The sequence below is a fragment of the Theropithecus gelada genome, chromosome 1 (assembly GCF_003255815.1).
Source record: "Theropithecus gelada isolate Dixy chromosome 1, Tgel_1.0, whole genome shotgun sequence".
Taxonomy (NCBI): domain Eukaryota; kingdom Metazoa; phylum Chordata; class Mammalia; order Primates; family Cercopithecidae; genus Theropithecus; species Theropithecus gelada.
Window position 1 is genome coordinate 182,137,698 of NC_037668.1, and position 27,915 is coordinate 182,165,612.

At 41.4% G+C, this 27,915-nt stretch overlaps 1 protein-coding gene across 5 annotated transcripts in view; it reads right to left on the reverse strand.

Annotated features, from left to right (window-relative positions):
• RGL1 (ral guanine nucleotide dissociation stimulator like 1) overlaps positions 1-27,915 on the reverse strand; it is a 289,935-nt gene that overhangs the window by 40,738 nt on the left and 221,282 nt on the right. For all 5 annotated transcript variants that reach the window (XM_025368454.1, XM_025368437.1, XM_025368463.1 and 2 more), the window contains 4 exons: positions 22,167-22,244; positions 7,348-7,532; positions 4,257-4,381; positions 3,229-3,444 (listed from right to left, as the gene is read on the reverse strand). In XM_025368454.1, the coding sequence (XP_025224239.1) occupies positions 3,229-3,444; positions 4,257-4,381; positions 7,348-7,532; positions 22,167-22,244 (604 nt within the window). The remainder of the gene's footprint in view (positions 1-3,228; positions 3,445-4,256; positions 4,382-7,347; positions 7,533-22,166; positions 22,245-27,915) is intronic.

A 27,915-nucleotide genomic window follows, 5' to 3' on the forward strand; every position in this document is an offset into this window, starting at 1 on the left:
AGGTGGGCAGCAGCCACTCTGAGGTCAGATGGTATTGAACAGCTCATGACCAACCCTTGTCCACAGAGGTGTATATAATTTGGCAATAAAAATTCACCACAAGTTGAACTTTGGCTTTTATGCTCTTAGCCAAGGGGGATATTTTTATACACATTCATTTGGTTTCAAATTGGCTTGTTCTGCAACCATAAACATTCAAAAACACCTTGGTACTTCAATGCTTCCAAAATAACTTGGCCTTTTAAAATAAAATTCATTTTGGCAATGTTTTAAAACAAAACAGAAAGAGAACAGGAAACATTCTGGATGCCATTTTCTGGGTAAAGAGAGAGGCTCCCTATTTAAACTTAAGCTACCATAAGGATCCTATAGCATCAGCAGTTAGTGACCTTGGAGTCAAAGTCCTGTGACTGAATAGTAGGGACAGCAAAACAGACAGAGAGAAAGTCCCATTCTTGGCTGGCATGGGGAAGGTAGCAATGTGAGGAGGGTGGACCAGGCCTTATGTCAAAGGAGATGCTTCATATACAGGCACGTGACAGTGTAATAGGCCCAGTGTTTACAAGTAAGTACACCATGTGAGCACGTATTTGGCTTTGTGTACAGTATCTCAGGTAAGAGGTCCCAGAGTGACTGGGTACAAATGTAAATCACTTCGAGAATCATTCCACAAAGAAATGTTAATCCTGAATATGAAGGAAAAACAGCACTCTAAGTTAGCATTGTCAAAATCTGGACACTGAAAACTATGCCAAACAAACCCTCAAACGTTTTCTTTAGAGTAAATGCCAAAGTACTTAATAAAAGTCATGTCCACCCTTTTTAAATGCCTCAATGTCCTCCCCTTATTTGGAAAGATATAAAGAGAAAAAGAGAGAGAAGGAGAGAGAGAAAGAGAGAAACAAAGAAAGAGAGGAAGGAAGGGAAGGGAAGGGAAAGATGGGAAGGAAGGGAAGGAGGAAGGGAGGGAAGAAGGGAGGGAGGGAAGGAGGGGAAGAGACAGAGAACAAGAGAAATGTTCTGAATTGCAATCTGGAAACTAAGCCTATGGGAGCATGGTTCAACAAAGGTTCACAAAAGTTATATTCTAAAAATCAGGAAACTTGCAATAAAAAAAGGAACTCAGGCACAGATATATCATGCAAATTGAAATAAACATATGGAACACATTACTCAAAAAAAGGTTTAAACTGAGGGTTTAAAGGAGTACAAAAGGCATCTGGCCCCATTTCTAGAAAAAGAGGCATCTTCCAGGACATGTGATGCAAAAGTAAAAACATACCATTAAAGGCAGTCCAAGAAAATACAGTCATTTTAAGTCAGAAAAATTTTCTTTTTCAAACATTCTTTCAATAGAAATTGACTACGGTGAATGCAGGAAAAGTAAAATAAATCTTGGTAGCAAACCACTGGTGAGTCTCATTATTTTATTACATTTCCCCACACAATTGCAAAAGATACAACATACTCAATATTAGGAAGTGATATCACCAAAAAAAGTAAAAGCCCTTGGCTTTATTATTAGCACATGACATGGGATTTGAAATATACTTCAAATGATTCAACTTGCATTTCTTATTACCACATAATGCACAATTTATATTCAATTTGGACCAAAAGTCATCCCTTGAGCCCCACTATGTCATATACACAGATGTTATATTGTCACTATAGCCAAAGTAGTTGAATGAATTGGGGTAGACAGTCTGCTTTTGAGACATGCTGTGACATTTATGGCAAAAAAAAAAAAAAAAAAAAAAAATTCCTTATCATTCTAAAAAGACAGAGAACTTCCACGCTATATCTCACTCAGAACTTCTTTTGTATCTCTTACTTGCTGAGCAATAAGCTTGATTTAGAATAGGAGAAATACAATAAGTTGTTTATGCAACTTATACTCTTTGTTTCTTGCTGCCTTTTGTCATACACTAAGAAGTCTGTAATAACAGACTACCTGAAGACTCAAAACAAGGCAAATTATCTGGCACAATTGTGTCTCTGCTCTTTAATCAAAGACAACAAAAGAGAATGTAACATTATGCCCTATCGATAGGGGCTGAAGGAAAAATATATTTAAGGGGATATAAAGCAAAACGTGTTTTGGTTGAGAGTTGACCCATAGAGCCCAGAACACAAATTACTATGATATTTTCATAGTCATAATTTTTCACAATCATTATTTTGCTGATGTAATTTATTCTGCCTAGAAAAAAAAATACCCCTCTATTCTTCAAATACCAAAAATCTTATCTGTTATTCAAAGTTAATTTCAAATGTCAATTCATCTGTGAAACCTTCCTTGATCACCCAATCAGAAATGATTCCTCTCTCCTCCACTTTTACAGCGCTTATCTCCCATGGCCCCACTCCTCTACTGCCTCAGGCTGAGATAATTCCAGTGTATCTTAACTTCCTTGTTTGAGTATGGGTTCCTGTAAACAAACAATTATGCTCTATCCTAGTATGTCCTCTAAGTACATAATATTGTGGTTTACACACATTAGGAGTTCACAAAATATTTGGTGGCCCACTGACTGCACACTGTTGCCATTTTCTCAGTCATGACATAAGATGCTGTGAAGGGGAGGTCCCATGGTACGTAAGCAGTTCATCCAAGAGACTAGACTCCAACACTCGGAAGAAGGTGAGTCAGACCTAGGAATAGACTCTTCCCCTCCAACTTCAGATTAATATGAGATATGACCTCAGATTAATATGAGATCTCTGTAAGTGTCTCTGTCCTTTAGAAAAGAGATTCAGGACTCTGAGAAAGTACCAGCTCTTCAAAACTGCAGAAGATGTAACGCCTCCAGGTACTAGGAGGGGGCATAGGTAATCACTCTGGGTTGAAGAGCGGTCTGTTTTGACATGCAGACCATCCATTTATATTTACTGAACATGGTGCTGAAACCAACACTCAGTCTGTCGTGAATACAAAGGGGAAAGCAGACAGAATGTCTTACTCTGGAGAGGTAGCAGTATGAGAACCCATAACTGGGAAGAAGTGAGCAGGGGACCAATTTTTTAAAAAAGAGGAAAATAAATAAGCTGCCAAGTTTAGAAAGGCAACTTTTTTCTTACTCTGGAACAACAACAAAAACCCAGTGGGCTCTCATATATGGTCTTTTGACTGCCTTTTCAACCAAACAGCTAAACCATTTAAACAAAGTGATGGAGTAGTCTCTTGCATCTACCAAACACAAAGAATATTTTATAAAAGACAATTACATGAGCGATGTTGATCCACTTCTCAATGATTTTGGCTCTCTGCTGAGTTTTGAGTTCTTTGCCCCCCAGTATAGTGCTGACAACACATTTGGTGAGGGTATTAAACTGAGAGATGGTGGCACGGATCGTAGGAGCCAAATGTTTGTTTTCCTTCTTATCCCTTCGAGACCAAATGCAGCCCAGGCAGTGGTGAGGCACTACTTTCTTGAAGAGTTGCTGGAACAAAAGAGGAACTGACTTTAAGGACAACACAGACATTTCATATGGCAAAGCATGTCATCTGGATCATCTGTAAATTGGTAATTTTGTGAATGCCTGAATAATCCTTTTCTACTTGATTTGCCTCATGGTGTCCATTTCAACAGACAAAAGTAAATAATTAATATACTCATCGATAATGTTTACTAGAAGGAAAATCTCCACCATGTTCCATGCTGCTTTCTCAAAAGTGGTAAAGCAGAAGAGCTAAAGCTACCACGATAACTCCTCACAGTCCTTTTGTATTTATCAGCTAATGCCGACCTATGCAATGTGACTGACATACTCAAATATGTCCAGCTCACAAAAATATTCGAACTTCAAAAGTACAGAAAGCACACGTGGAAATGAGGAGCCAGATACAATCACATGTGGATTCTGTGAATTTATTTTATCCTAACTTATACTTTGATCCCTTTATAGTCCTCCAAATAAACAGTTCAGATCTTGAAATATTTATGAGTGTAAAGGGAGAAAAATACCCACAGAACAAGGCAGATTTTGTTTCACAGGGATTCGAATTCTTATTTCCCTCTGTGTCTTGAGCTCCAAAAGCACCTTCTCCTAGAGTTGCAAGAAGAGCTCAGGCCTGAATTATTCAGATGATTGATTCAAGTCACATCTTAACTCTGCATCTGCAGGCACAGCCTCTCTCAGGGATTCAAAAAAACTTAAAATCACATTATCCCACTGCTTTCTCTGGGGCACCAGTGCCATCACTCTCCCATGTTTTAAGTGAAAGTACACTGGATCACAAAGAGAAGACATACTGCATCCATGTAGGTCAGCTGCTCTGCCACGAGATCTTCTGAGAAGCACGTGAATTCTGCTGACCCTCCACCCTCCAGTTCCTCTTCCTCTTCCAGGCTGAAGGAGACCGTGTTGGGAAGCCCATCTGTTCACATATGGAAAAGATTAGTAATTTGGTGCCAGTGTATATAGTCTTGCTTATAGAGTCATCAGACTTCTATTATTTAGGAAGAAGAAGGCTAATCCTCCAGAACACTCTCAGGGAGACAACCACAAGCACAACACATCTAAGAGCAATGGAGATCTTCTCATCTCTGCTTGTTCTTGGATTCTCTATTAAGACCAGAGCCCTCATGCTCTCACTCTGACAAACCACTGGCTCCTAAGCCAAGGACAGAACCAGGATAGGCAAAGTCTAGAGACAGTCCTTCGTCTAGGGCTCTTGCAAACTCTTTGATCAGATCAGCTCCAGGACTAATCCAACTAACTCCTAAACCCTAACCATGCAATTCTTGGTTGCTGGGCGACTTATAACCAGAAGCCTGGAAGGACTCGTCATGAAGGCAGGTCAGACTCGGGCAATAAAATGAGCCATTTTGGTGTTAGAAATGCTGACGAAGCCCTCAAAATTCTCAAAATGTTCCACCCAAAGCTAAGAATGCGTGAAGCAGAACAGTCTTCAACTAAATTCACCTGAACCTATCACAGACAAGATCATCAATTAGCAAATTACATAGGGCACAGCATGGAGAAAATCCATACCCAGGACTCCGAATAAAAAGCAGAAGAACCCACACCTGGAATAGGACCTCCAGTCTCCATTTGGAAAGACTGAAATTTGATGAAGTTTTTCTGACTTAAATCCCCAGCCTTCCTTTCCTGGAACCTTTCCCCACTGCTCGGGTTGTTTCCCAACCTCAGCCCCTTCACACTCCTCGCACTGCTTCCTGTCAAACCTGTCCTCAAGGAAAGAAAACTCTAGTTACATTCAGTTATATCTTAGCAGAAATGTAAATCAGCATGTTACTACTCCCCCAGAACGCTTATATTTTGAGCCTTTTCTTTCTTTCTTTGTAGAATTAAAGACTATTGGGCATCTTGGATTAAGTCACAATGGCTTTTCTTCATTTTCCAGGGAAAAGGAGCTTCTGAGAGTGGACCCTACACCACTTCCCCTTTGGGGCAGCATGTGGGTATCTGCCTACGCTGGTGGCAGGTATGTGATTTAAGGATTGCCCCTCTATCCTGGACTTGAAGGTCCAGATGCGAATGGGGTTGGATTATGACTGGAAAACATAGGAGGGGATCACTGCCTATCCCCGGAGTCTGCGACACAAACAGGTACAAGCTAAAGGAAGCTAAAACCCCATGACATGGAGGATGTTAAGCAATCTAATTTCATAATTCTTCCTCCATACAACTCTGGCACTGTTTCATTTAGTGGAGTAATTAGAAACTTGGGATCCCAAATAAAGGTTCAGAAAGGGCCTCTCCCCTACCCTGTCAACAAATACATACATATATCCCAGTTGCCCTGCAATGCAGAGCCTAACCCACTTCAATCAAGGAGGACGGTATGTGCTAAGGCTTGATCTTTCCATTCATTCATTCATCCATTCATTCAGCAAACACAGCAGCTCAATGTGTGTCTATAATGTTGCTGTGCATGAAGATTACATGATCCTTTCTCTCTGGGGTATAGTCCATGCCTTCACTGTTTTCTGCTTTTGATTCTCCTCCAGAGGTAAGTAAAAACATGAAGCATAATTTTACTTTTTAAAAACATATAGGAGAGCTTGCTGCTTCTGCAGGAGTAAAATTGGGTAAAAGAAGCACATGGGAACTGAGGCAATCTCCCTCTCCCCTGCCTCAGCCTGCCAAATGAGCTCTGCCTTGCAGTCCCTGTGTTGGAAACAATGAATGACTGGTCCCACCGGTTCCCCCAATTAGGCTCGGAGCCAGGGGCAGCCCCAGTGGGGAGAGCTGGGCTCCAACACAGCGTTTTCCACTCCAGCACAAAGCCAGGCATGGAGGCCCTGAAGGGAGCTGAGGTCTGCAGCTGGAGGAGTGCCCCTGGTATTCAAACATTCCTGGCAGATGAAGTCATCTGAGATATAGAGTATTTGGCAGTCAGCTTCCAATGATGCAACTGCATTTCCCTCTCTCTGGGTCCCCCATCCACAAGAAATTCAGCAGGTATTGTTTGGAATTTAGGTCTATTTTCTTTGGAGCTGATGCAGCTTTTCCTTATTGGTTCTGAGGAACATTTCCTTTCCCTCACTGATGAAGTCAGCCATCCCTTCAGGGAAATGCCTGTCAGAAGCTCCAAGTGGGTCAGCCACCATGGCAACTATCACCCAGCACCCCAGTGAAGGGATACAACGTCACACTGGAAGCCTGTCCCAGCCTCTTTCTGACTTTCTTCAAAGCCTAATAGTTCCAAGCACCTCATGGCCTGCAGTGGTTGCCTTTCCTTTGTCCTTGAAAATAGGAGGTCAATTCCTCAGGGAAAAACAGCCACAGAAACTTCCTTTGATGAGGCCTTTAGAGATGCTAAATGACGATAATCTGCACTGGCAGGGGACCCATTACAGTGATGCTTTTCCATACTGAAGGACAAACACCTTTTCCAAGCTTTTGGGAGGGCAGGATCAGAACTGGACTTCATTCTTTGACTGCTAGATGGGGGTGGTTGGGATGGAAGGATAGAAGGAGCCATTAAGCAGGTAATAAAATGCAAATTCAGGTTCAGCATGGTACATGTTGATAAGGGAAGATTAAAGTTCATGAAGGAGACCTTCTTCTTGGTAACAGAAGAAACCAGGAAATTACTTAATTTTTCTGAGCTGGAGTTTCCACAGTTTCCTCATCCATAAAATGAGGGAGCCAGACTAGGTAGTCTTGAAAATCCCCTTCTCTGTCTAAAATTCTAGGCTCTATAATTAGTCCTTCAGTAACCTTGAGAATTTTATACCCAAGCCAATCCTCCAGCAGCATGTTGTTTTGAGGGTACTAAAGTTTCCTATTAGCGAGCACAGGGAGAAACTTTCTCCAGCGTGGAGGCTGGAGAATCAGAATCTAGCCTTGTACTGTGAACACACAAGTACTCACTGTCAGTTTCCACTTCTTGCTTCTGAAACTGCTCAAGAAGATTTTGTGCTCTTCTTTCTGGGTCAGAGCCTGGCATCATCCTTGTGAGATAATCCAGCAGTTTCTGCAAGCAAGGGAAGTGAGGGGGCTCTCGGAAGTCTTCTGCACACTGGTCAAGCCAGGCCCTCAGTATTGAAGCGATCGCACTGAGAAAGAGAAATGGAGAGTCACTGCACCCAACTGGCTGTGCGGAGGCAAAACAATCCCTGGACACCAGGGCAGATCCCAGGGACACCCCGGGAAACTTGGGTAGGTGGTCAACAGATCATTCATCCAAAAGTTCCTAGAAACATCAATGGATTTAAAGCACTTGAAAACAAACTAAACTTTATTGTTTTAAGTGGAGTGCTGCAGTGAAGCTGATAAGGTATTTTTGTTGTTGTTTGTTTGTTTTAAGGAGGCTAAACTTTGGAAAAACCCATACAGGGCAGAAAAATTGATGTGTAGAAGGTTTAGTGAGTCCTGAAGAAACTTCAAAGCAATCTGTACACAATAAGATTATGCTCAAATTAAATCCCACAAAATCTGCCACCTAATATGTTAGGAAATAACTGACTGCTGGTAGGCCAGAAATCCATCTGATTAAACGAAGTGCCTCAGGTTGGAAAGAAAAATGCATAAATTCAAGTTGACAAGGATCACGAGGGCTTCAGCATGAACACTGAAAATGTCCGCATAAAATTATCCTTTTGTTTCTCAAATTACAATGAGGAGAATATATTTCAAGTAGGAGAAATAGTAGGTAGCCAAGTTACATCTTTAAAAGACAAAGGAGAAAAACTTGATAAGCAAAGGTGATTTCTTCTGATGGCTCCGTGGATCACACAGAGTCCACCTTGGGGAAGACAAGCTTCCAGGGCACAAAAAGAGACCGGGTCATTTGTGTGTGCACAGCTCCCTCCAGTATGTTAGTAATAACACAGCATGTTGTCTTTAGGTTAGCGGCAGCCACTCACTGAAGGCAAGAGACAAATAGCTGAAGGATAAAAAGAATAAAATGTTTTGAGTGCCATTATTCTACGCTTCATCTTCAAAGAGGACTTTACCAACACTCCTGACTCAATCATATGCCACAGACAAGGAGAAGAACAGAATACTCTGCCTGCCTAGCAAGCAGTCACCCCATACAGTCCAGGCATATTCACTGCTGAAGGCTGGAGAAGATGACAGGGACTATAAATTAATCCATGCATATTTTATTGACAGAGACACAACACCTCATCTTAACTATACACTTTATCAAAATTTTTCAGCCAAAAAGAATTTTTTAGCACATTTTAAAATTATCATCTAATTATACTTCAAACAAATTGTTTTTTTTTAGTTAAACTGTAACTGGACTAAGTTATTACCCACATGTGTGAAACTGAAAGCTGGGCTTTCACAGGTGTGTCTAACTTTCTTCACATCTTGATTTCACACCAAGAAGCTGGACTATCATCAAAGCATAAGTATGACTAAAGCCAATTTAATGCTTAACTTTTGGAATTGAAGTACAAACAGAAGGAAAATAAATGCGTTACTGTTTTCACTATGGTGTACATCATTGTTTCACTAATGTGGAATGTTAAAGCAATTGGAACTATAATATTCAATTATCTGCATCTAAAGTAGATACGTAAAACCATCAAATGAAAGTCATAGCAATAATTCAATACTCCAAATATTTAGTCCAGATTAAATGAAATTATGAACAATAATTTCACTTCCTTCCAGAAAGCCAGAAGAAATTAATTGAAAACCTGATATTTGCATACATCAGCTTGACTTTTACAGAAAAAGAGTTTTGTACCTTTAAAAAGAGGGATGAATTAATCTAATTAATACCACTAGCTTAATGTTTCTTAATATTTCAGTGAAAAGATACTCTTACGACGACACTGATGGAAAAACAGATATGGAGAGGTGACAATTCACATCATATACTCAAGTCAAAAACAGCAGCAGCCTAACAAGAAGACAGTGTTTCACTGAAAAGAACACCCAGACAGAAGCACAAAATTACAGGTAAGAGTCAGTGATGCTAATATATTATTTACTTCTTAAATGCCTGTGATCCTTAATTATTATGATAAAACTCATTATTTATTCCAAAAAGTAAGTCTTACAAATGTATATAAACTAAAAAAGCGAAATACCTACTCTCTCCCTTCATCTTAATCCCATCCCCAGGACCTTTTGTTAACTGTTGGAATATATCCTTCTAGGCTTTTCTGTGGATATGTATACACATTTAAATATACGTAATATGTGCTGGGTGTGGTGGCTCACACCTGTAATCCCAGTACTTTGGGAGGCTGAGACAGGAGGATTGCTTGAGCCCAGGAGTCTAACACCAGCCTGGGCAACGTGGCGAAACCCCATCTCTACAAAAAATACAGAAAATTAGCCAGGTGTAGTGGTGCACGTCTGTAGTCCCAGCTACTGAGGAGGCTGAGGTGGGAGGACTGATTGTGCCCAAGAAATAGAGGCTGCAGTGAGCTGTGATCACACCACTGTGATCACTCCAGCCTGGGTAACAGAGCGAGATCCTGTCTCCAAAAAAAACCAGATAGATAGATAGAGAAAGAAAGAAAAAGAAAGAAAGAAAGAAGGAAGGAAGGAAGGAAGGAAGGAAGGAAGGAAGGAAGGAAGGAAGGAAGGAAGGAAGGAAGGAAGGAAAAAGAAAGAAAGAAAGAAGGAAGGAAGGAAGGAAGGAAGGAAGGAAGGAAGGGAGGGAAAGAAGGAAAGAAAGAAAGAAAGAAAAGAGAAAGAAAGAAAGAAAGAAAGAAAGAAAGAAAGAAAGAAAGAAAGAAAGAAAGAAAGAAAGAAAGAAAGAAAGAAAATCACATGGGCTTTTTTACTGAGCAGTATGTTACAGATACTTCATCATTACCTCTAGATCTATCTCATTGTTCCTCATGATATGGACACACCATAATTAAGTATTCTTCTACTGCAAGGCAGGTATTTAAGTTATTTTCAGGTTCTCACAACTACAAAACATGTGCATCCTTGCTTCCATCTCTGCATGCTCGTGTGAGTATTTCTGATGGGCACACAGCACGTACCTCCATGGAAAGCTGCAGCCTCAGAAGAACTAGGGGAGTTCTAAAGAGGAGCCTTCGTCCAGATTGGACTTGCCCTTAGGTGGACATTTTGTGTTCCTCAATCTGATGTTTTTAATGAACTCTGGCGATCTATGCATTTTTTTTTACCCTTTGTGACAGTGACCTTCCTGTAGCTTAGCCTAAGAAGGCTTTGACAGTTCACCGCAAACTCAGACACTGAATCAACCAGAAAAAAGCATTTTCACACAAAGGAGGAATGAAGGGGGAGGAGGAAGAAGAAACAGAGAAAGGGAAAGACATACACAAACAGCACAATAGAACACGAGGCAGACCCCTGCCCTCCTCATCGGCAGAGCGTTTCTCAGCACGCCAGGCAGGGAGGCTTTCTGGAAAGGCCTGGACACATGCCCAAGGCTCACAGTAGCTTTGTGTGTGCCAGCCCTGGGAAGAAACTTTCCGTTCTTGATAGATTTAGAAGCAGATACAAATGCGAAACTTTTAAGATTTCAAAAAAGAAAGCAACATGGCAAAATAATGATGAAAAGAAAAACAGGATTACTGGCCAATGCCTTTTCTGTCTTACCCAGCCTGGCACCACTCCTAAGATCTAACTTAAATACGAACCAGAACAGAGTCGGGGAGATGTCAAGAATCTTATAGCTGAAGGGAAATTCTAGTTTGAAGTCACAAATTTACAGGACTGGTATGTCTGTTAGATGACAGAAGCCACTTGGTGCTGTACACAGACCCAGACAGGATGCTTGGAGACCCGGAGAAGGACAATTCTATTCCTCAACCTGGCTGTCCCACTAGGGAACCAAGGAAGCTTGGATAGGTCAGTTAACTCCACTGACCCCCTCTCTGGGGAAGAGATATAATAACACCTTCTTCATCTTCCTGACACTGATCAGTTGTGATTTCGAATAGTAAAATGTCAATAAGGCCATTTTGAGATACCTGGAGAGAAACATTAATTGTCAACAGTCTTACAGCTACTTGCCAGAAGTCACAGAAGGAAGCGATTGAAAAGGTAACATGGCTCAGCGAAAATCATCAGCACTCACAGGAATTGACTCAAAGAATCTGCCACCTCTCACAGGAACAATGACACAGGATACAAGCCATGCTATGACACGTGTGGCTTCAGGCCTGCTGGAAGAAGATGGCTGCTGTGAACACACACACAAACACACATGCACATATGTGCCCACATACGTATACCTTGAGGTATCCTCTCTGGGACAAATCAAAAACATTAAACTGTAGTATTAACTGCAAGAGATGATTCTTGAATAACTTGTAAAGACAGAAGTAATTCCTGAAGCCAAACTGGATGATTACAATTGTGACATAACCTAAATTCAGTCAGGAGAAAAGTCAGTATGTGATTTCCTCTTCCAAAGTAATCTTTGGTGGATCACAGAACAAAACTCCTCAGTCACAAGGGGAAATATGTTGGGTAGCTGACCAAGGCCAGGGGCCCAAAACTGACAGCAGAGGAGACAACCAAAATTGAGTTTTCCACCTCAGGCATTCTTGGCAACATACAAAATTCTGTAGTGTGTGAGCCTTTTCCAACCGACTGCAATCATCTATAGGGGAAGGAAGACATGCTCAGATGTCACTGTGTGAAACGTACTAAAACAGCTTCTAGGACTTTTGCTTCTAAGAAAACAGACCCCTGGGGAGAATTCATTCACCAATTAAACTAATATTTGTTGAGTGCCCTTTATTTTCCAGAGTCACAAAAACAATTTATGCGATGAGCATCACAATACAGGAAGTCCAGGGTCCCAGGGAAGCACTGAACTTCAGAGGCAGCTGACCTGGTCAAGGCTTTAGGGAGGGTCTCCCTGAGGAAATGATGTGAAAGCTGAGATCTTAAGCGTTAGGTGTCAGTGGGATGAAGACTCTAGGGCAGCAATGAGGCAGAGGTCCTGTGGTGAAAGAGCTAAACACTTGTAGAGGACGTAAAGATCTGTCAAAGTAAAAAATATAAAGAGTTGGGGGAAAGGAGCATGATGAAATCTGCTATACTCATTGATTTTTTTTTTTTTTTTTTTTTTTTGAGACAGAGTCTCACTCTCGCCCAGGCTGGAGTGCAGTGGCATGATCTCGGCTCACTGCAATCTTCTCCTCCCAGGTTCAAGCGATTCTCCTGCCTCAGCCTCCCGAGTAGCTGGGATTACAGGCACCACCATACCCAGCTAATTTTTTTATTTTTAGTAGAGACCAGGTTTCACAATGTTGGCCAGGCTGGTTTCAAACCCCTGACCTCAGGTGATCCACCCACCTTGGCCTCCCGAAGTGCTGGGATTATAGGCATGAGCCACCGCACTTAACCACTCATTGATTTCTCAGCCAACCAGAAATCACACCTAATAACACCTGGTTAGAAGACATTAGACAGATGCACCTTGGCTGAGAGATAAAAGAAAATGGTTCAGAACTTCTAGCCACCCCAGGGATCTTCAGGCATGCAATGCAGATAGGGCTGAGGCAAGCATTTAGGCGGTGATTATGCGCAAACCACAGATTTTTTAATGAATGCAGATTTTAGGTAAACGTATTAAATCATATTAACATTCCATAGGCAGTAAAATACTCTATAATTGGTCAAATGTTCAATACAAATTTTTCCAGGTATGAAGTCACCTCTCCCATGATGTGTAACCTCTGAGCCAAGAAATAGTATTACCGTGACAAAAAGAATAACACTATCCATCTAGAGCTCTTTTCCTTCCCCAGAAATCTATTTGAAATAATAATTTTTTGCACTTAATCATCAGCAGAAAATAAGACATAGAACTATTTTTCAAAAGCAGCAAAATGTTTTTCTATTTTAAGACATTCTCTGAGAACTGGATCTTCTCTTCGCTGCAGATAATGAAAAGGTAAGAAGATTTACGCAGAGGGTGGGCCTTTCAAGCAATGAAGTAACTTCTGTCAAGCTCTGAGGGTGGGATCTAATACACTTCGTCCTTCAAGGACTTAAGTCTAAGTCAACCTTGACCCCGACTCTGGGCTGGATCCTCCACCTTGCTCTCCTAATCACAGAACAGTTTTCCTGTTTCAGGGAAGGCTGCCGGATAGAAGCTGCCTCTGAGACCTCCAGCTAGATGATTTTCCTGATGAGAAGGAACAAAGAAAGATACAGAGCTTTCCTCTTTGTTTTTTTCCTGCAAAAGATTAAAATATTATTATCTGGACCTGTCAAGGTTGTCCTGCATTGCTTTTTTACACTTTACATTGTCACATTTCAGTGCTATTGGTAAATAGAAATTCAAATACTAGGAGGAGATGTGGAAGAGAGATTGAGAAAAGACAAGGGAAATAAATGCCAACAAAGCCAGAGTCAGATCTAAGCACTAAGAAGGCAAGGGCAATGCAGGGGCTATGGGGAAGGGAGAGAAGAGAAAAAAAACCTCCACGGCAAGAAGGAGGAAGAAAAGGATTAGGAAAGGAAGACATATGGAAAGACAGTAAATGTGAGTGGGAGAGGGCCTGGAGTAGGATGGATAAGCCTGAAGCCAACTACCCAAAGTCAAGGTTATTTACACACCTGTCTTTCATTCCCAAGCTAAGTACTTAAGAGAAATATTTTCATTTTTATCAGAGGAAAAATAGCAAAGGTCACGCAGCACAGAGGCTAAGGCCTGGGTTAAATCCCAGCTCTTGCATTTATTCACTGCGTAGGCTTGGACATGTTCCTTAACCTACGCCCCAGGTTCCTCCTCTGTAAAATAAGAATAATAAGACATAATCATATGAGGATTTAACAAGTATGTACAGTACTTAACACAGGGACCATTCCTACTAAGTAGTCAATAAATTCTAGCTATTATTAGAAAACGACATCGCCAGTCACCAAAATTATCTTTCAGGGACCTCAATAACTCATTCCCCACAGTCCAAGAAGGGAGTTTTCATGTTATAAATAGAACTCTATTGAAAAAAATGGCTGAGGCCTTCTATAGTTTTCACCACTAGAACTGAGTTTCCGTTGCTAGTTATAGATGCTACAAGGCATGAGGAACAGGAAGCAGGTTCTCCTTTGATGGGCCTAATTTGGTCTTGTTTCCTCACATCCTTCAACCCATCTCCTTCCCCAGGAAAAAGGTCTAGCTTCCACATTTCTAACAGCTGTGTGCAAACCTTGCTCAGGGTATTCATTCAATAATAAAGCAAGAGCTAGGCAAAACAGCACTGAGCAATGGAAATAATGACAAATTAAAAGATCTCAGAATAATAACAATCTAAAACATTAGTCACAACAGTGATACTGTAATCTAGTTCTTCATGTACTTCTGCAGTCTTCTTATTATGATATAGGCAAATGGGGAGGAAAATCTTGAGTATCTGAGATCCCAACACTCTTCTATGAATGGCATGCCTGGGCTTCCCACTCAGGTCTTGGAGTCAGTTGGACGAGAGTTCAAATATCAGACCTGTCACTTAACCAGATGTCTGATTTTAGTCAAAATACATAACTTCTCTGAGGCTTCACTTTATATCCTATAAAGTGAGGACAATATCTCAGCATATTTACAATGGTTGAAGAAGACACAAATATAAAGTACTTAGCAGAATGCTTTGCACAAAGTAAGCATGCCACAAATTGCAGCCAATGGTGGTGGCAAGGGCGGTGTCATCATTTTCATTGTTTACAATGCTGTGCAGTGAATCAAAGAACACAGTCTAATTGTGATGTCTGTTTTCCTTTCTAAAAGAGACATTCTTTAATGTAGAAAATGCTACTTGCCAGAACTTAACACAGGGTTCTTAAGTACAGTACTTAAGACACTCATAAGATTGACTTGTCTTCTTTTTGAGTCATTGATTATCAATGTTGTTTTATTCTTCCTCAATTATTAGAACATCAGTTTCTGCTCGGGGCTTTCTACCCATGTCCCTAAAATGCAGACTTGACTTAGAATGCTAATGACTTATAAAACTACATTTTTTTTTTTCTTTTTTCTTTGTCCTGTAGGGATATTTTAAAGAAAATACCAGACTCTTCGCTATGGCATATCACTTCTTTATTTCTTTTGTTTCACTTAAAATAAATTCCTTTCACATTATAACCTTTAATTCTTGTAAACTGAAGTTTTAAATCTTGTTTTTGCTGTTCTTCACCCCTCCTCCTTTTCCCCATTTTTGTTATAATCACTCCAATTAATTTCAATTGCCTTCTTAGGGCATCTGAATTTGCAGGAATGAATATTGATTGCAAACTCTCTGGGAAGATTTTTTAACTTTCCACTGTGAAGTTTCTGAGGCAGTAATGTAACACAGCCAACTTTAACTCCTTTCCTTTTTCTTTAAAGTGTGTCCAATGTCTTGGATTACTACTATTTACATGATCCTTTACCAGTGACTGAAATCTGGTGTCATTGTTTACAACTTCTGGGAAAGATTACAAGAACAATATACATATCTTCGAATATGTGGAAATGAAAGCAGAACGATTTCAACAATTTGAAGTACTACTATGGTAGAGAATTTGATAAAACAAAACTTGGCATTCCAGAAGGAAACTGATGAGATTCAATTAAAGAAAAGAAAACAGAAACAATTTCAACCTTATAATCGTCATTAAAGGAAAGAAATAAAGCATCATTTCCTGAGGAGTTTTAAATCTCTTTAAATAAAGTTATATGTAGAGAGAGGGAGATATGGTCATCTTAAATAAAACTCAGAGAATGAAGATTCATGGTGTAAAAGCTCTACATGGTTAATATCCCTTCTTTACATTCTCTTCACTTCTGAATTCAATGACTGTAATAAATCTGCCCTAGAGACAATTTACTTTTTCCATCTTCTTCAGATTTTATTTAAAAAGACAGCATTTTATTGTGTAAAAATGTCAGCAGGAAAAGGGCACAGGTAGAATGAATATAGGCAGAAATGTTTTCTTCTGTCATAGAAAGTGAGTTTCCTAATTGATAAATAGTGGCCAGTTTAGGGATCCTAGAAATAAATGTGGCATACCTTATATAATCAGTCTAGCCCCAACATCAGAAATCACCGTGAGGCAAAGATTCCAACATCCAGAAGCTTTGGAAGTTGAATCCTTTGCAACTGAAGACATTCTTGTTTTAGCCAGATAACTTTAGAGGGTCCTGACATTGTACAAAGCCTGAACTCTGGACTGGAATTACAAGTACTCCGCATGTGGGAGTCCCTGCACAATCTGATACTTTTTTAAATGCATGAAGAACACTAGTCGGTTATGGCCCAAGACATCAGAAACCAATTTTTCATCTTGAATGCTTCATCTGTATTTCCACGTTTGCCTTCTTTAAAGTTCTTTTACCCTCTGAAAGGTTTAAATCCATATTTGGAAATACAGGAAAGATTGTACTTGGTACTTGGGAGCCTATATAAAATGTAAGGGTTGCTCTTTGCTTTACAGCAAAAACGGAAAAACAGACAATATTTGGGTATTTTTCTGCTCATGGTGAAAACCAATAGTGAGTCCCTGTCCCCACCCCCTCCTCCACCCAGGTCTGCAAAACTCAAGGCAACTGCCCTAAACAGGATGTTTACTTCTTGAATGTCGTTGGATTCCTGCTGTTGGTTTTCCACCTGAAATCACAAGAGAACAGATTCATAGCAAAAGAAAACAATGGGCATTTTGCCACTCCTTGCCTTACTCCCACAAGACAATGCTTTAGCTCAGCTCTTTATTCATGAACCCAGTGAGCAACTGTGATGTCATGACTAATAACAAACAAAGCTTGTGTATGTGTTTCTTCCTGTCTCTTCAAAACTGGTGACACACTTTCCAACAGAGAAAAGTGGTCGAAGGTACCGTACTCTCAAAAGTCCACTGTGCTGTGTGGACCATATCTCTGTTTCTGTTATTCATTTTCATTTTTTAAGAGAGAAAGAAAAAGCTAAATAAATTTTATCTCAGACATCACCTAACTTAAAAGGACCTCAGTGAGCATTTATTCCAAGCACTAACTTTTCAGGTGAAGAAACTGAAAGAAAGGGAGGTGAAGTGACTAAGCCAAGGTCAGATGACTGGTAAGTGACAGAGTGATAGAGAAGGAGTGGGATGGGAGTTCTCCAGGCTCCTTCACCAGGGCCTTTCCCTCTCCATGTGGCTGCCTCTGGATCACTTCCACATTTGATTCAGCTCCTTATAAAAAGGGACACAAATAAAGAAATTTCCAAATAGGCCTGCTCCTATTTTTATATATGTTAGGTATTCATAAAGACAGTTTCACTTGAGAACTAGAGCCTCAACACTATATAGCAGGGTTTCTTACTTAGGCACTATTGACATTTAAGGTCAGATCATTCCTTGTTAGGGCGGAGGAGAGTTACTTTGTACATGCTGAAAGATTCTCTCCCGGGCCTGAAAGCTTGAAGGGATGAGTAACTCCTCCCTTCTCAGGCCCAGTTCCAAGGCTCGAGGCCACTTGCACCAGCAGCACGCGTCAGCAAGACAGCAGAAGCAGGAAGAGAGCGGGCCGGAAGACACCTACCCTGGCCGGAAGACACGTACCCCTGAAGACCGACAAAGAGGCCGTCCGAGTACTAGGTAGTAGTCACGTCAGACTGGGATACTTCCTGTTTACAGAGGACTATAAAACCCCTGTCCTGTCCTCACTTGAGGCTGATACCATTTTAGGTCTCAGCCCGCCTGCACCCGGGCGCGCATTAAAACAGCGTGTTGCTCCACACCGCCTCATGTTGTCTGTTGGCACACTCTTAGGGTTCGAACCGATACAAGAATCTTTCCCCTGCTAGGATGTTTAGCAGCATCCCTGGCCTCTACCCATGAGTTGCCAATAGCATCCCCCCACCAAGTTGAGACAACCAAAACTTCTGTAGGGCATTGGCAAATGTCCTCTGGAGGATAACAGTCGCCCTGTTGAGAACCACTGCCATACCTCCTGCACATCTACTGGTCATCAGGAAGCCCTCAATCATTGCTGCAAGTCAGATGCCAGAGGTCTGGGATGACCAGGAAATTTACAATACATTACATACAGATGGGAGAAGGTGCTTGCCTGATTTCCTCTCACAAAGACAAAGACAAAGCAGTAACCCTATCTAGGCACAGAAATGATCAGGAGAAGGATAGTTTCAGAAAAAGAGAGACAAAAAATAATAGTGAAGTGAGATGAAAAACAATAAAACGTGGGGAAAAAACAGTGAGAAAGAGAGAAATAAGAGAAATGGAAGGAAGAAAGAGGTCACCCGTAAGAAGGAATTTTAACATTCCAGAATCTGTAGGACAGAGCAACCCATTATAAGATAAAGTGGCATATTTTCATCAGGCATAATTTTTTAAAAGGCAACTCAGTCTGAGGAAAAGGGTCAAGAACTTTCCACCAAGTTATTGTGAGACTTTAGGAAAGGGCCATTGTCCCCAGAGGATGGACCCCTCAGGGGAGTTCTGTGTGAAGCTCTTTGTTAAGCCCTTATATGCCTAAAACTCTAAAATCCTTTAAAACAGCTTAGCTTGGAGTTTCATTCACATTAGTGTTCCTGGTATACAACGAATTCGAATGAGACTTTAAAAGAATGAACATGACTCTTCATATCCAGGGTACAATTTTCTTAACTGCTACTTCCCAAAAAATCTATTTTATCTCAAAACACCTCATGGGACAAAGAAGCTCTGGATTTATTATTATTATTATCATTATTATTATTATTTATTTTTAAGACAAGGTCTCACTCACTCTGTTGCTCAGGCTGCAGCACAGTGGCACAATCATGGCTCACAGTAGCCTCAACCTCCCAGGCTCAAGCAATCCTCCTTCCTTAGCCTCCCAAGTAACTGGGACTACAGGCATATGCCACTACACCCAGCAAATTGTTTTAAAAATTTCTGTAGAGACAGGGTCCCACTATGTTGCCCAGGCTGGTCTTGAGCTCCTGCCTTAAGTGATCCTCCTTCCTGGGCTTCCCAAAGTGTTTGGATTACAGGCGTGAGCCACTGTGCCCGGCCAGCTCTGGATATTTTTCAGATTGTGACTCTCCTCAGAGTGGACAGGTGGCTAATTGAATGGTAGCTCTAGATTGGACTGAGTTCCAAAATATGTGCATAATAGCATGTCTATTTCTGAATCTGCTCACAAGTCTAGATTACACTCAATTCTTACAGTATCTCTTTTTGTATATGCTCCAGAATGTCCATTATAAAAAGGCTCTTCTAAAAAATCATTATCTTAGTGAGTTTTCATAGAATCCTATGATTCTCAAAACTCTAAAGTGCATAGGAATCACTTGAGAATCTTGTTAAAATGCAGATTCTAATCCATTAGGTCTGAGTGGGGCCTGAGAGTCTGCATTTCTCACAAGCTCCCACCCAGGAGATGCTGATGCTGTAGGTCCACGGTCACACTTTGAGCGAGAAGGATCTATGTCTAACTCATTCTGAAAAAAAAAACACCTTTTAGATTATATTGTTTCCCTCCTATAAAAATTCATTACTGCTGACTGCCCACTGCTTACCAGGGAAAGTTCAAACTCTCCTGCAAGAAATTAATGCCCTTCATGAAGTAAGTCTAATCTAGCTTCAGCTCCACTGACTCCCCTCTCACCTAACATGTACTCTCTGCGGCAGCCACACCAATTCTGTGTTGTTCCCCAAAATTCCATGAACAGTGCATTTCCCCAGTTTGGTCCTACTGTTCCCTACACCCGGACGGCTCTACCAACAAAATCTTCATCATGCTTCAGGGCCCAGATCAAAGGTAACCTCCTCCAAGAGGCCTTCCCCAAGCCCAAGAATTGTTCCTCCCACCGTACCTTGTGCTTGACCTTCAAATACCTACACTGGTATGTCTGGTTTTCTGGAAAGTTATGATCCATTGAATAAAACTGCAAAACTAAATAGAACCTTTCTCAGGATTTAAAAAAGATATTCAGCTTTCTACTTTCACATCCCTAGTTCCGGAAGAAAGAAGTCTATCAGTAACTCTTCAAGGAGTTAAAAATTCCACAGGATACCCCCCAGACTTTTGGCCCCAAAATGAATATTTAACACTAGTGGCTTCAGGCACCCAGGTGCACATTCCATCTACTCAAGAACATCACCCCTACAGTGGTCCCCACCCCCGCATCACGGATGTTTTCTCATAGAACATTCTCATCAGCATAAAATATCTTCCATCTTTTAAAAAACACATACACAACCAAAAAAAAAAACCCACCTTCCATCCATTTCTCTATTCCCCTTTGCAGCAAAGCTCCTCCTCTAACAAGACTCACTGTCCCCATTTCATCCCCTTCATTTCTCTTGACCACCTTTCCAGCCACCAAACTGCACTTGTCAAGTCACCAAAGACCACAGGACTTCAAAGGAGGAGTCACTTTTCAGACCCTCACACTCGATCTATGGGCAGCACTGGAAGGCGCTGGTCACTCCCTCCCTGAAATCCTTTCTTTGCTTGTCTTCTGGGACACAGCTTCTTATTTTTTCCCCTCCTCCATCCTTCCCCAAAGCTGCTCTGTTCCAGTCTCCTCTGCCAGACGCTCTACTTCTCTAACTCTAAACACCCAAGGAACCAGGCTCAGTCTCTGGATCTTCTCTCCTCTATCTGCCCTTAGTTCCCAGAAAGCCACATCCAGTCTCATAGCTTTAAATACCATGTATAAACTAAGGACATCCAAATTTATACCTCCATTCCATGCCTCTCCCTGAAATCTAGACTGAACTAATTACCTCAAAATGATGTCTGTGACTAAATTTCTGATACACACTCCCCATTAATCCTGCTCCCTCGATCTTCCTTGTTTTATAAAGCCCAGGTTCTGTCTCTCCGCTGCTCAAACCGCAACCCTGGGAAGCATCTGGCTTCTCCTGTTCTCTCACATAGCCCATGCACTCCAGCTCGTCCTGCCAGCGACACCTGGAAGATCTCTGCAAAGGCTGGTCGCCTTCACTGCTATTGCTCCAGCCGGCACCACCAGCAGCCCTCATCTGGACTCTTGGGAGGGTCCTGACCAGGCTTCCTGCTCCCACCCTTGCCCCCAGCCGCACTGCCACAGGCTACTTTCCAGACACAGAGCCACAGCAGGTCTTTTAAGATATGTCAGGCCACAGCACTCTTCTCAAAACCTTTTAAGTGCTTCTTACCTTCCTCAGAATCAAATTCAACATCTTTCCCCAAGTTCCTATGAGTCCCCTTGTGAGTGGCCACCTTCCTGCCCCACCTCACAGTGCTCATCCCCTAGCACGCACTCCAGCCACATGCAGTTCCCTGCTGTTTCTCAAACACTGCTCCTGCGTCAGAGCCTTTCCCATGGTCTGTCTGCCTGGCTATTTGCAAGGCTCAGGGCACACCTCATTCCGGCATGCTCCAATGCCAACAGACCAGACAGCTCAATCCGGGCACCCTACACGTAACCAAACGCTCCAGCCCTCAGACCCTGCTTCATTCTTCTTCACTTTTTTGTGTGTATTCTCTGTCTCTTTCTGGTAAAATACTCACTTTTTATAAGCTGGGACTGTTTATTTTGTTCATTTGTTTTGTTCACTTGTTTGTTTTGTATACCTTAGCTCAATGCCTGGCAGACAGTGGTTACTTAAGATACTTTCACTGGATACATAAATGAATATTGTTAGGTAATCAAAAAATAAGCCTCTGTATGCACTATGGAAAAAAATCATGGCAACATTCAAAGGAATAAAATACTGTACTAAACTACTTTAAGATATTGTCTTGACTGAGAGTTTAGAATGCAAAGAAAAGGGAGACTCACTTCCTGATCACCATTTTGGACTCTGATGAACTTTGGCTTCCATCTTCTTCACAGTTTGGACTCGTCAGGTTTCCATACCTTTAGAGATAATAATGAACAAGCAAGCAAAAACAGTCAGTGGTGTTGGAAAGCAACTCTCTTCAACTTCGACTACAAAGTGACAGTTATACTTTTCAGAAGTAATTAAGGAAAGCTATATCTATGAAATAGCATTGAAAATGATGCAGTATTATTGATGGTTACTTAATGGATATATCTGCATATTCTAAACAGAAAAGTCATTTAACAACTAATCACACTACTTAAAACTTTCTGTTGATATTAACACTTAACATTTCTTGACTTTTTTAGATTACATTAGAGTGTTCCTCTCAGCAGGAGAATCGGCTATTACACGATACGAAGAAGGCAGACTCCATGAAACCCTGTAGCACACCAAACCCACATGTCCAACCCCTCTGCGTGTCTATGCAAGCACAGCATCCACACTCATGCCACATGGGAGCACAAACTGATGGCTCCAGGCTACACTTAAGAGTCTGGTCTCCTTGAAAATAAGTCCTGTTGTAGAGGGATTATGGAAATAACTCTGGACCCTAAAATTAAGGCTGGGATAGAGACTATATCTATAGATATAGTCTATAGGATAGAGACCCTAAAATTAAGACTGGGATAAGGACTATAGTAAAAGCTCTCATGTCTTAGCAACCAGGAGAGCAGCTGTAGCTATAATAAGGCCAGGTTGCTCTAGACACAGCAACTGGGGAGGTGGGGTACAGGGGTCCGATTTTGGGGAAAGCAATAGGTGCTTAAATTTTAAGTTTTCTCATTACCAATTCAAAATTTACTCAATAATTCATCAGTCCCTACTTACACTGCTAGCTGTTTTCCCAACTCCACATATAAGCCAGCTTATTTCATACAAATATATCATATTTTGTTTGGTTTGGAATGTAAACTTAGTAAATGCACTTTAAATTATTAAGGAGGAATCTTTAATTAACTTATAATGCCTAGACTACTTCTTCAGTTTCTCCTTCCATCAACACAGAATCCAGAGATTCCTTGCAGTTTCACAAGTGAGTTGTCTGTCCCAAAGTTTTGATAAATTCTATAACTGATGAGTTTACATTTTTAAAGGGCACACTTTTGTTCTCTACTAATGGGATTAAAGGCCCCAGTACCCTTATGGTTCCTTGTTCCTAGGACTTACAAATCCTTTTAAAAATAAAAGCCCACCATCTGGTTTGACCCAATGCCAGTCCATCTGGTCTCCCTATCATCCCATCCCGGTAGGTTCCAGTTTGCGCCCTTAGGCACCAGCTCACCCATCCACCTGCTCCTTTCTCTAGTTCATCAGCCTTATGGATTTCTTGGCCTCCCAAAGATATTTTCCACTGGTCTCCACCCTCTCTTTTGCTCTTCATTCTGTGCTGCACCTGCTATTTAGAAGGCTTCCAGGGCTACCCTTTGCTCTTCCTGAGATAAGAACTCAGATGAAGATTTACTCAACCCCACGTGAGCAAGGCAAGGATGGAAAACAAGATTCCTAATAAATAAACAGACTGAGATTTTTCAGCTGTATCCTTGGCCAACATCATAGCAAACTATGTCCTCGTGCTCTCTCACGCAGCAGGCTTGGTGGTTTATTTAAGTAGGAGAGATTACGGTGGGTGCAATCAGGAGTGGGATCTTGGAAAGCCACTGTATCTTCTATGTATCTGACTAGAAGGATCCATAAACTCTTCTCTTGCCATCTCTCAATGACTAAATGTAGTACTCAACCTTTGTTTTTGTTACATTCCATGTTAGTCCATTAATTCCCACTCCAGTTACTGTGGAAATACCACATCTTTTTTATCTTTCAACTGGAAGCTATGAAAGGTAGATATAAAAAGGGAAAACACCAGGGAAAGATACACATTTTACTGTTCCTGATAGTCTTCTTTTCAAAGTGGTTTGTACGAAAAGTTTCCAGATCTCTCTATTCTTTATCTTTGCTTTAGCTTCTCCTCTCTTCTGCTCTTTTCCTGCATTCTTCAGCCACGGAACTGAGGTGCAGGTTTGGATGGCACCAACACCTATCACAGTTCCTCCCCAGAATGTGATGCCAAACGTGTAATGAGATGGTGTCAAGAAAAACTAAGTAACTTACACTGGTGAGCCAAGTTCTCTCTCATTAACTAACCTGGTAGCATCTTCTGAGCAATGGCTCAGAAGACCACAGAAGTATTTTTCCTGGCTGCCAGAGTGTCTATGCTTTCGCAATTGGGATCAGAGTGACTGCTTGATAATAACTTGGAGACCAACAAGGGCCATGGATAAAAAGGCATGTGTGGCAGAGCACACGATGCAGTTGCTGAGGCTCAAATCTTGCAGACATACCAACTCTTCTCCACCCAACCCATCAGGAAATCCTTTTTGCTCTGCCCTTCTAATATATCCTGAATCCAAACACTTCTCATCACTTCCATTGCTTCCACCCTGGCTCCAACTACACTATCTTGGATAGTGTAAATCAAGCGTAGCCTAAATCAATACAACAGCCACCTAAATGGTCCCCAGCTTCTGCCCAGCAGCCAGAGCAATCCTGCTCTATGTAGATCAGATCATGTCACTGCTCCACTCAAAACCCTCCCATAAAAAGTCAAGCATGGTGGCACATGTCTGCAATCCCAGCTACTCAAGAGGCTGAGGCAAGAGGATCTCCTGAGCCCAGGAGTTCAAGTCTAGCCTGGGCAACACAGACAACACACAGACAGCAAGATCCTGTCTCTCAAAAACAAAACAAAACAAAACAAAACAAAAAAAGAAGAAGAAAAAAGAAAAAGAGAGAAACCCTCCCATGACTCCCATCTCACTCTGAGAAAAGGCCAAAGTCCTATGTGTCTCACAAGGCCCTAAATGATCTGAGGAGACCTCCTCCCATGCCTCCTACAATTCCTCAGCCCTCACTCCCTTTCCAGCCTCAACAGCCTCCTCCCTGCTCTACCCACACACTGGGCATCCTCCTGCCTCCAAATCTGTGCCTGCTGCTGCCTCCTCCCACACCTGTGCCAAGCGCTCACTCTCTCAGCTCCTCAAGTCTTTGCTCAGGTATCACTTTATCAGTGAGGCCTTCCCAGACTGCCCTATTTAGAATACAAACCAACTGTAACATCAGCCCCTTCCCTCCTTTACTTTTCTCTATGGCTTTTAACACCTTCTGATATACTGTGTAGCTAATTCTGTTGTTGTGTTAATTGTACATTAGAAAATAAACTCCAGCAGAGCAGGATGTTTTCTTTTTGCTCACTACTCTTTAGAGCTGGCACCCAACTCTTTAGTGCCTGGCACCCAACAGCCATGTAATGGCTACTTATTGTCAGTGCTCTTTTGGGGTTTCAGAAGCAGACACAGTAATGGACCTCCCAACTACTAGGTTCAAATTTGCCTCTGCAAAGGCATCATCTGGCCTTATTTATGCTTCTACAAGTGTCAAGCCCCATTTCTAAGGGCTTCGGAGCACAAACGTTTTAAGATAGCTGTGATTATTCCAAAAATCTACAATTAAAAAGAAAAAAGTTTTGTTTTTTTTTTTTTTTTGAGACGGAGTCTTGCTCTGTCACCCAGGCTGGAGTGCTGTGGCCGGATCTCAGCTCACTGCAAGCTCTGCCTCCCGGGTTTACGCCATTCTCCTGCCTCAGCCTCCCAAGTAGCTGGGACTACAGGCACCCGCCACCTCGCCCGGCTAGTTTTTTTTGTATTTTTTTAGTAGAGACAGGGTTTCACCGTGTGAGCCAGGATGGTCTCAATCTCCTGACCTCGTGATCCGCCGGTCTCGGCCTCCCAAAGTGCTAGGATTACAGGCTTGAGCCACCGCGCCCGGCCAAAATAGTTTTAAGATGTTAGAGTTGAGATCTTAAAGGTAAAAACTATTAAAATGTGAAACAAAAGTATATACGCTATTCCAAAGAAGTCTTTTATAAGTGAGATAAAAGGAAAGAGCCTGTAACCTTGTGGAACTTAAAGGACTGGGATGGAGGTGATTATTTGCCTCTGCACCTTTCTTACTTGTTTTTGTTTTCCCATTCAAACAGGGTCTCACTCTCTCACCCAGACTGGAATGCAGTGGCACAGTCATGGCACACTGTAGCCTTGTCCTTCTAGGTTTGAGCAAGCCTCCTACCTCAGGCTCCTGAGAGGCTGGGACCACAGATGCATGCCACCATGCCTTGCTAATTTTTTTATTTTTTGTAGAGATGAGATCTCACTCTGTTGCCCAGGCTGATCTTGAACTTCTGGGATCAAGTGATCCTCCCGTCTTGGCCCCTCAAAGTGCTGTGATTACGGGCATAAGTAAACATGCCAGGCCATCCTTGCACCTTTCTTGTCATTAAGGAGAATTAGTGCTTTACAGAAAAGAAACTAGACTAGTGTTGAAATCCAGAACTCTTTAATGTTCAGGCTAGGTCCTTTGAGAGTCAGTCCTACTAGATTAAGAAGGTTCCTTTGATGTTTTCCTGGACCCTCTCATAGCTTCCCATCAAAAATCAAAGCCAAGTTCAATTCACTTATTCCAGGGTAGTAAATAAAGTGTGCGTATGAGTGTGTGTGTTTAATTAATGGCCGTAGAATAGCTACTAACAAACCTGTCAACAATGTCGTGTCCAATTTCTACAAAGCCTCCCTAGGATTTAAGATCAAAGCTCCAACCTCTTAAGAAGGCTTACCAATGATCAACTGCTCTTCTTTAAATGGTAACTCATAAAACTTAAAATGCAAATTCTCAAAATGACTTTTGACATGGTTTTCTCTGTTATCACAAGGCAAAAGAAAAATGTACAAATGTCTCCTAAAGTGCAGCCTTAAGCAATTATTTATTGCAGCCTAAAAAGTAATAGAAAAGGGAAAGAAAAAACCAGTACAATGTTTAACTGGTTCTTAAATATTTAAACAGGAAACAATTATTTCCAGAGAGGATGTCTGTATTCTTTGTAGCCTATCTGGTAAGATGAAATGTTTTATATGTGTTTGAAGGGGAGGACCAGGTGTATGTGTGGTTCAAAGAAACCGTTAGATAAACTTGTACTCAGGGACAGTCTCTCTAGTGGGGGTCCTTGATAACCTTTGCTCCCCAACAGGAAGTCTCAGTAACACCAGATCAGGAGGGGGGTGATCCTAAAGAATCTCTCAGGCTGTGCTTGATTCTGGCAAATGATCCAGTAATAATAGCAGTTAATAATTATTGGGAACTTACTATATGCCAGGCACTGTGCTAAGGGCTTTACGTGACTGCTTGATTTAGTTCTCCTATAATTCTATAGAGTGGTGTTATTCTTATTGCTACTCTACAGATGAGAAAAATGAGGCCCACAAGGCTTAAATTAAGTAACATGCCCTCAAAGATACAACTAATATGTGCAGCAGGGATTTCAGCCATGACAGTCAGAATTCAGCAACCAGCCTCTGAATCACTACCCTACTATACAAGCTATAGTGAGCCTTTCATTCATTTATTCCATCATTCATTCTTTTACTCATTTAGTCCTCATTCAATGAAGATTATTTACTAAGGACTATGTACAGGTACTATTCTAGACGTTGAGGATACAGCAGCAAACAAACCAAAGTCTCTGTTTTCATGGAGTATACATTGTAGTGTGGGGGAGACAAACAATAATAATTAGTTAATATATACTAAGTCAGAGAGTGAAAAGCACAATGGAGAGAAATAACGCAGGTCACGGTAACCCAGTATAATGGAGGG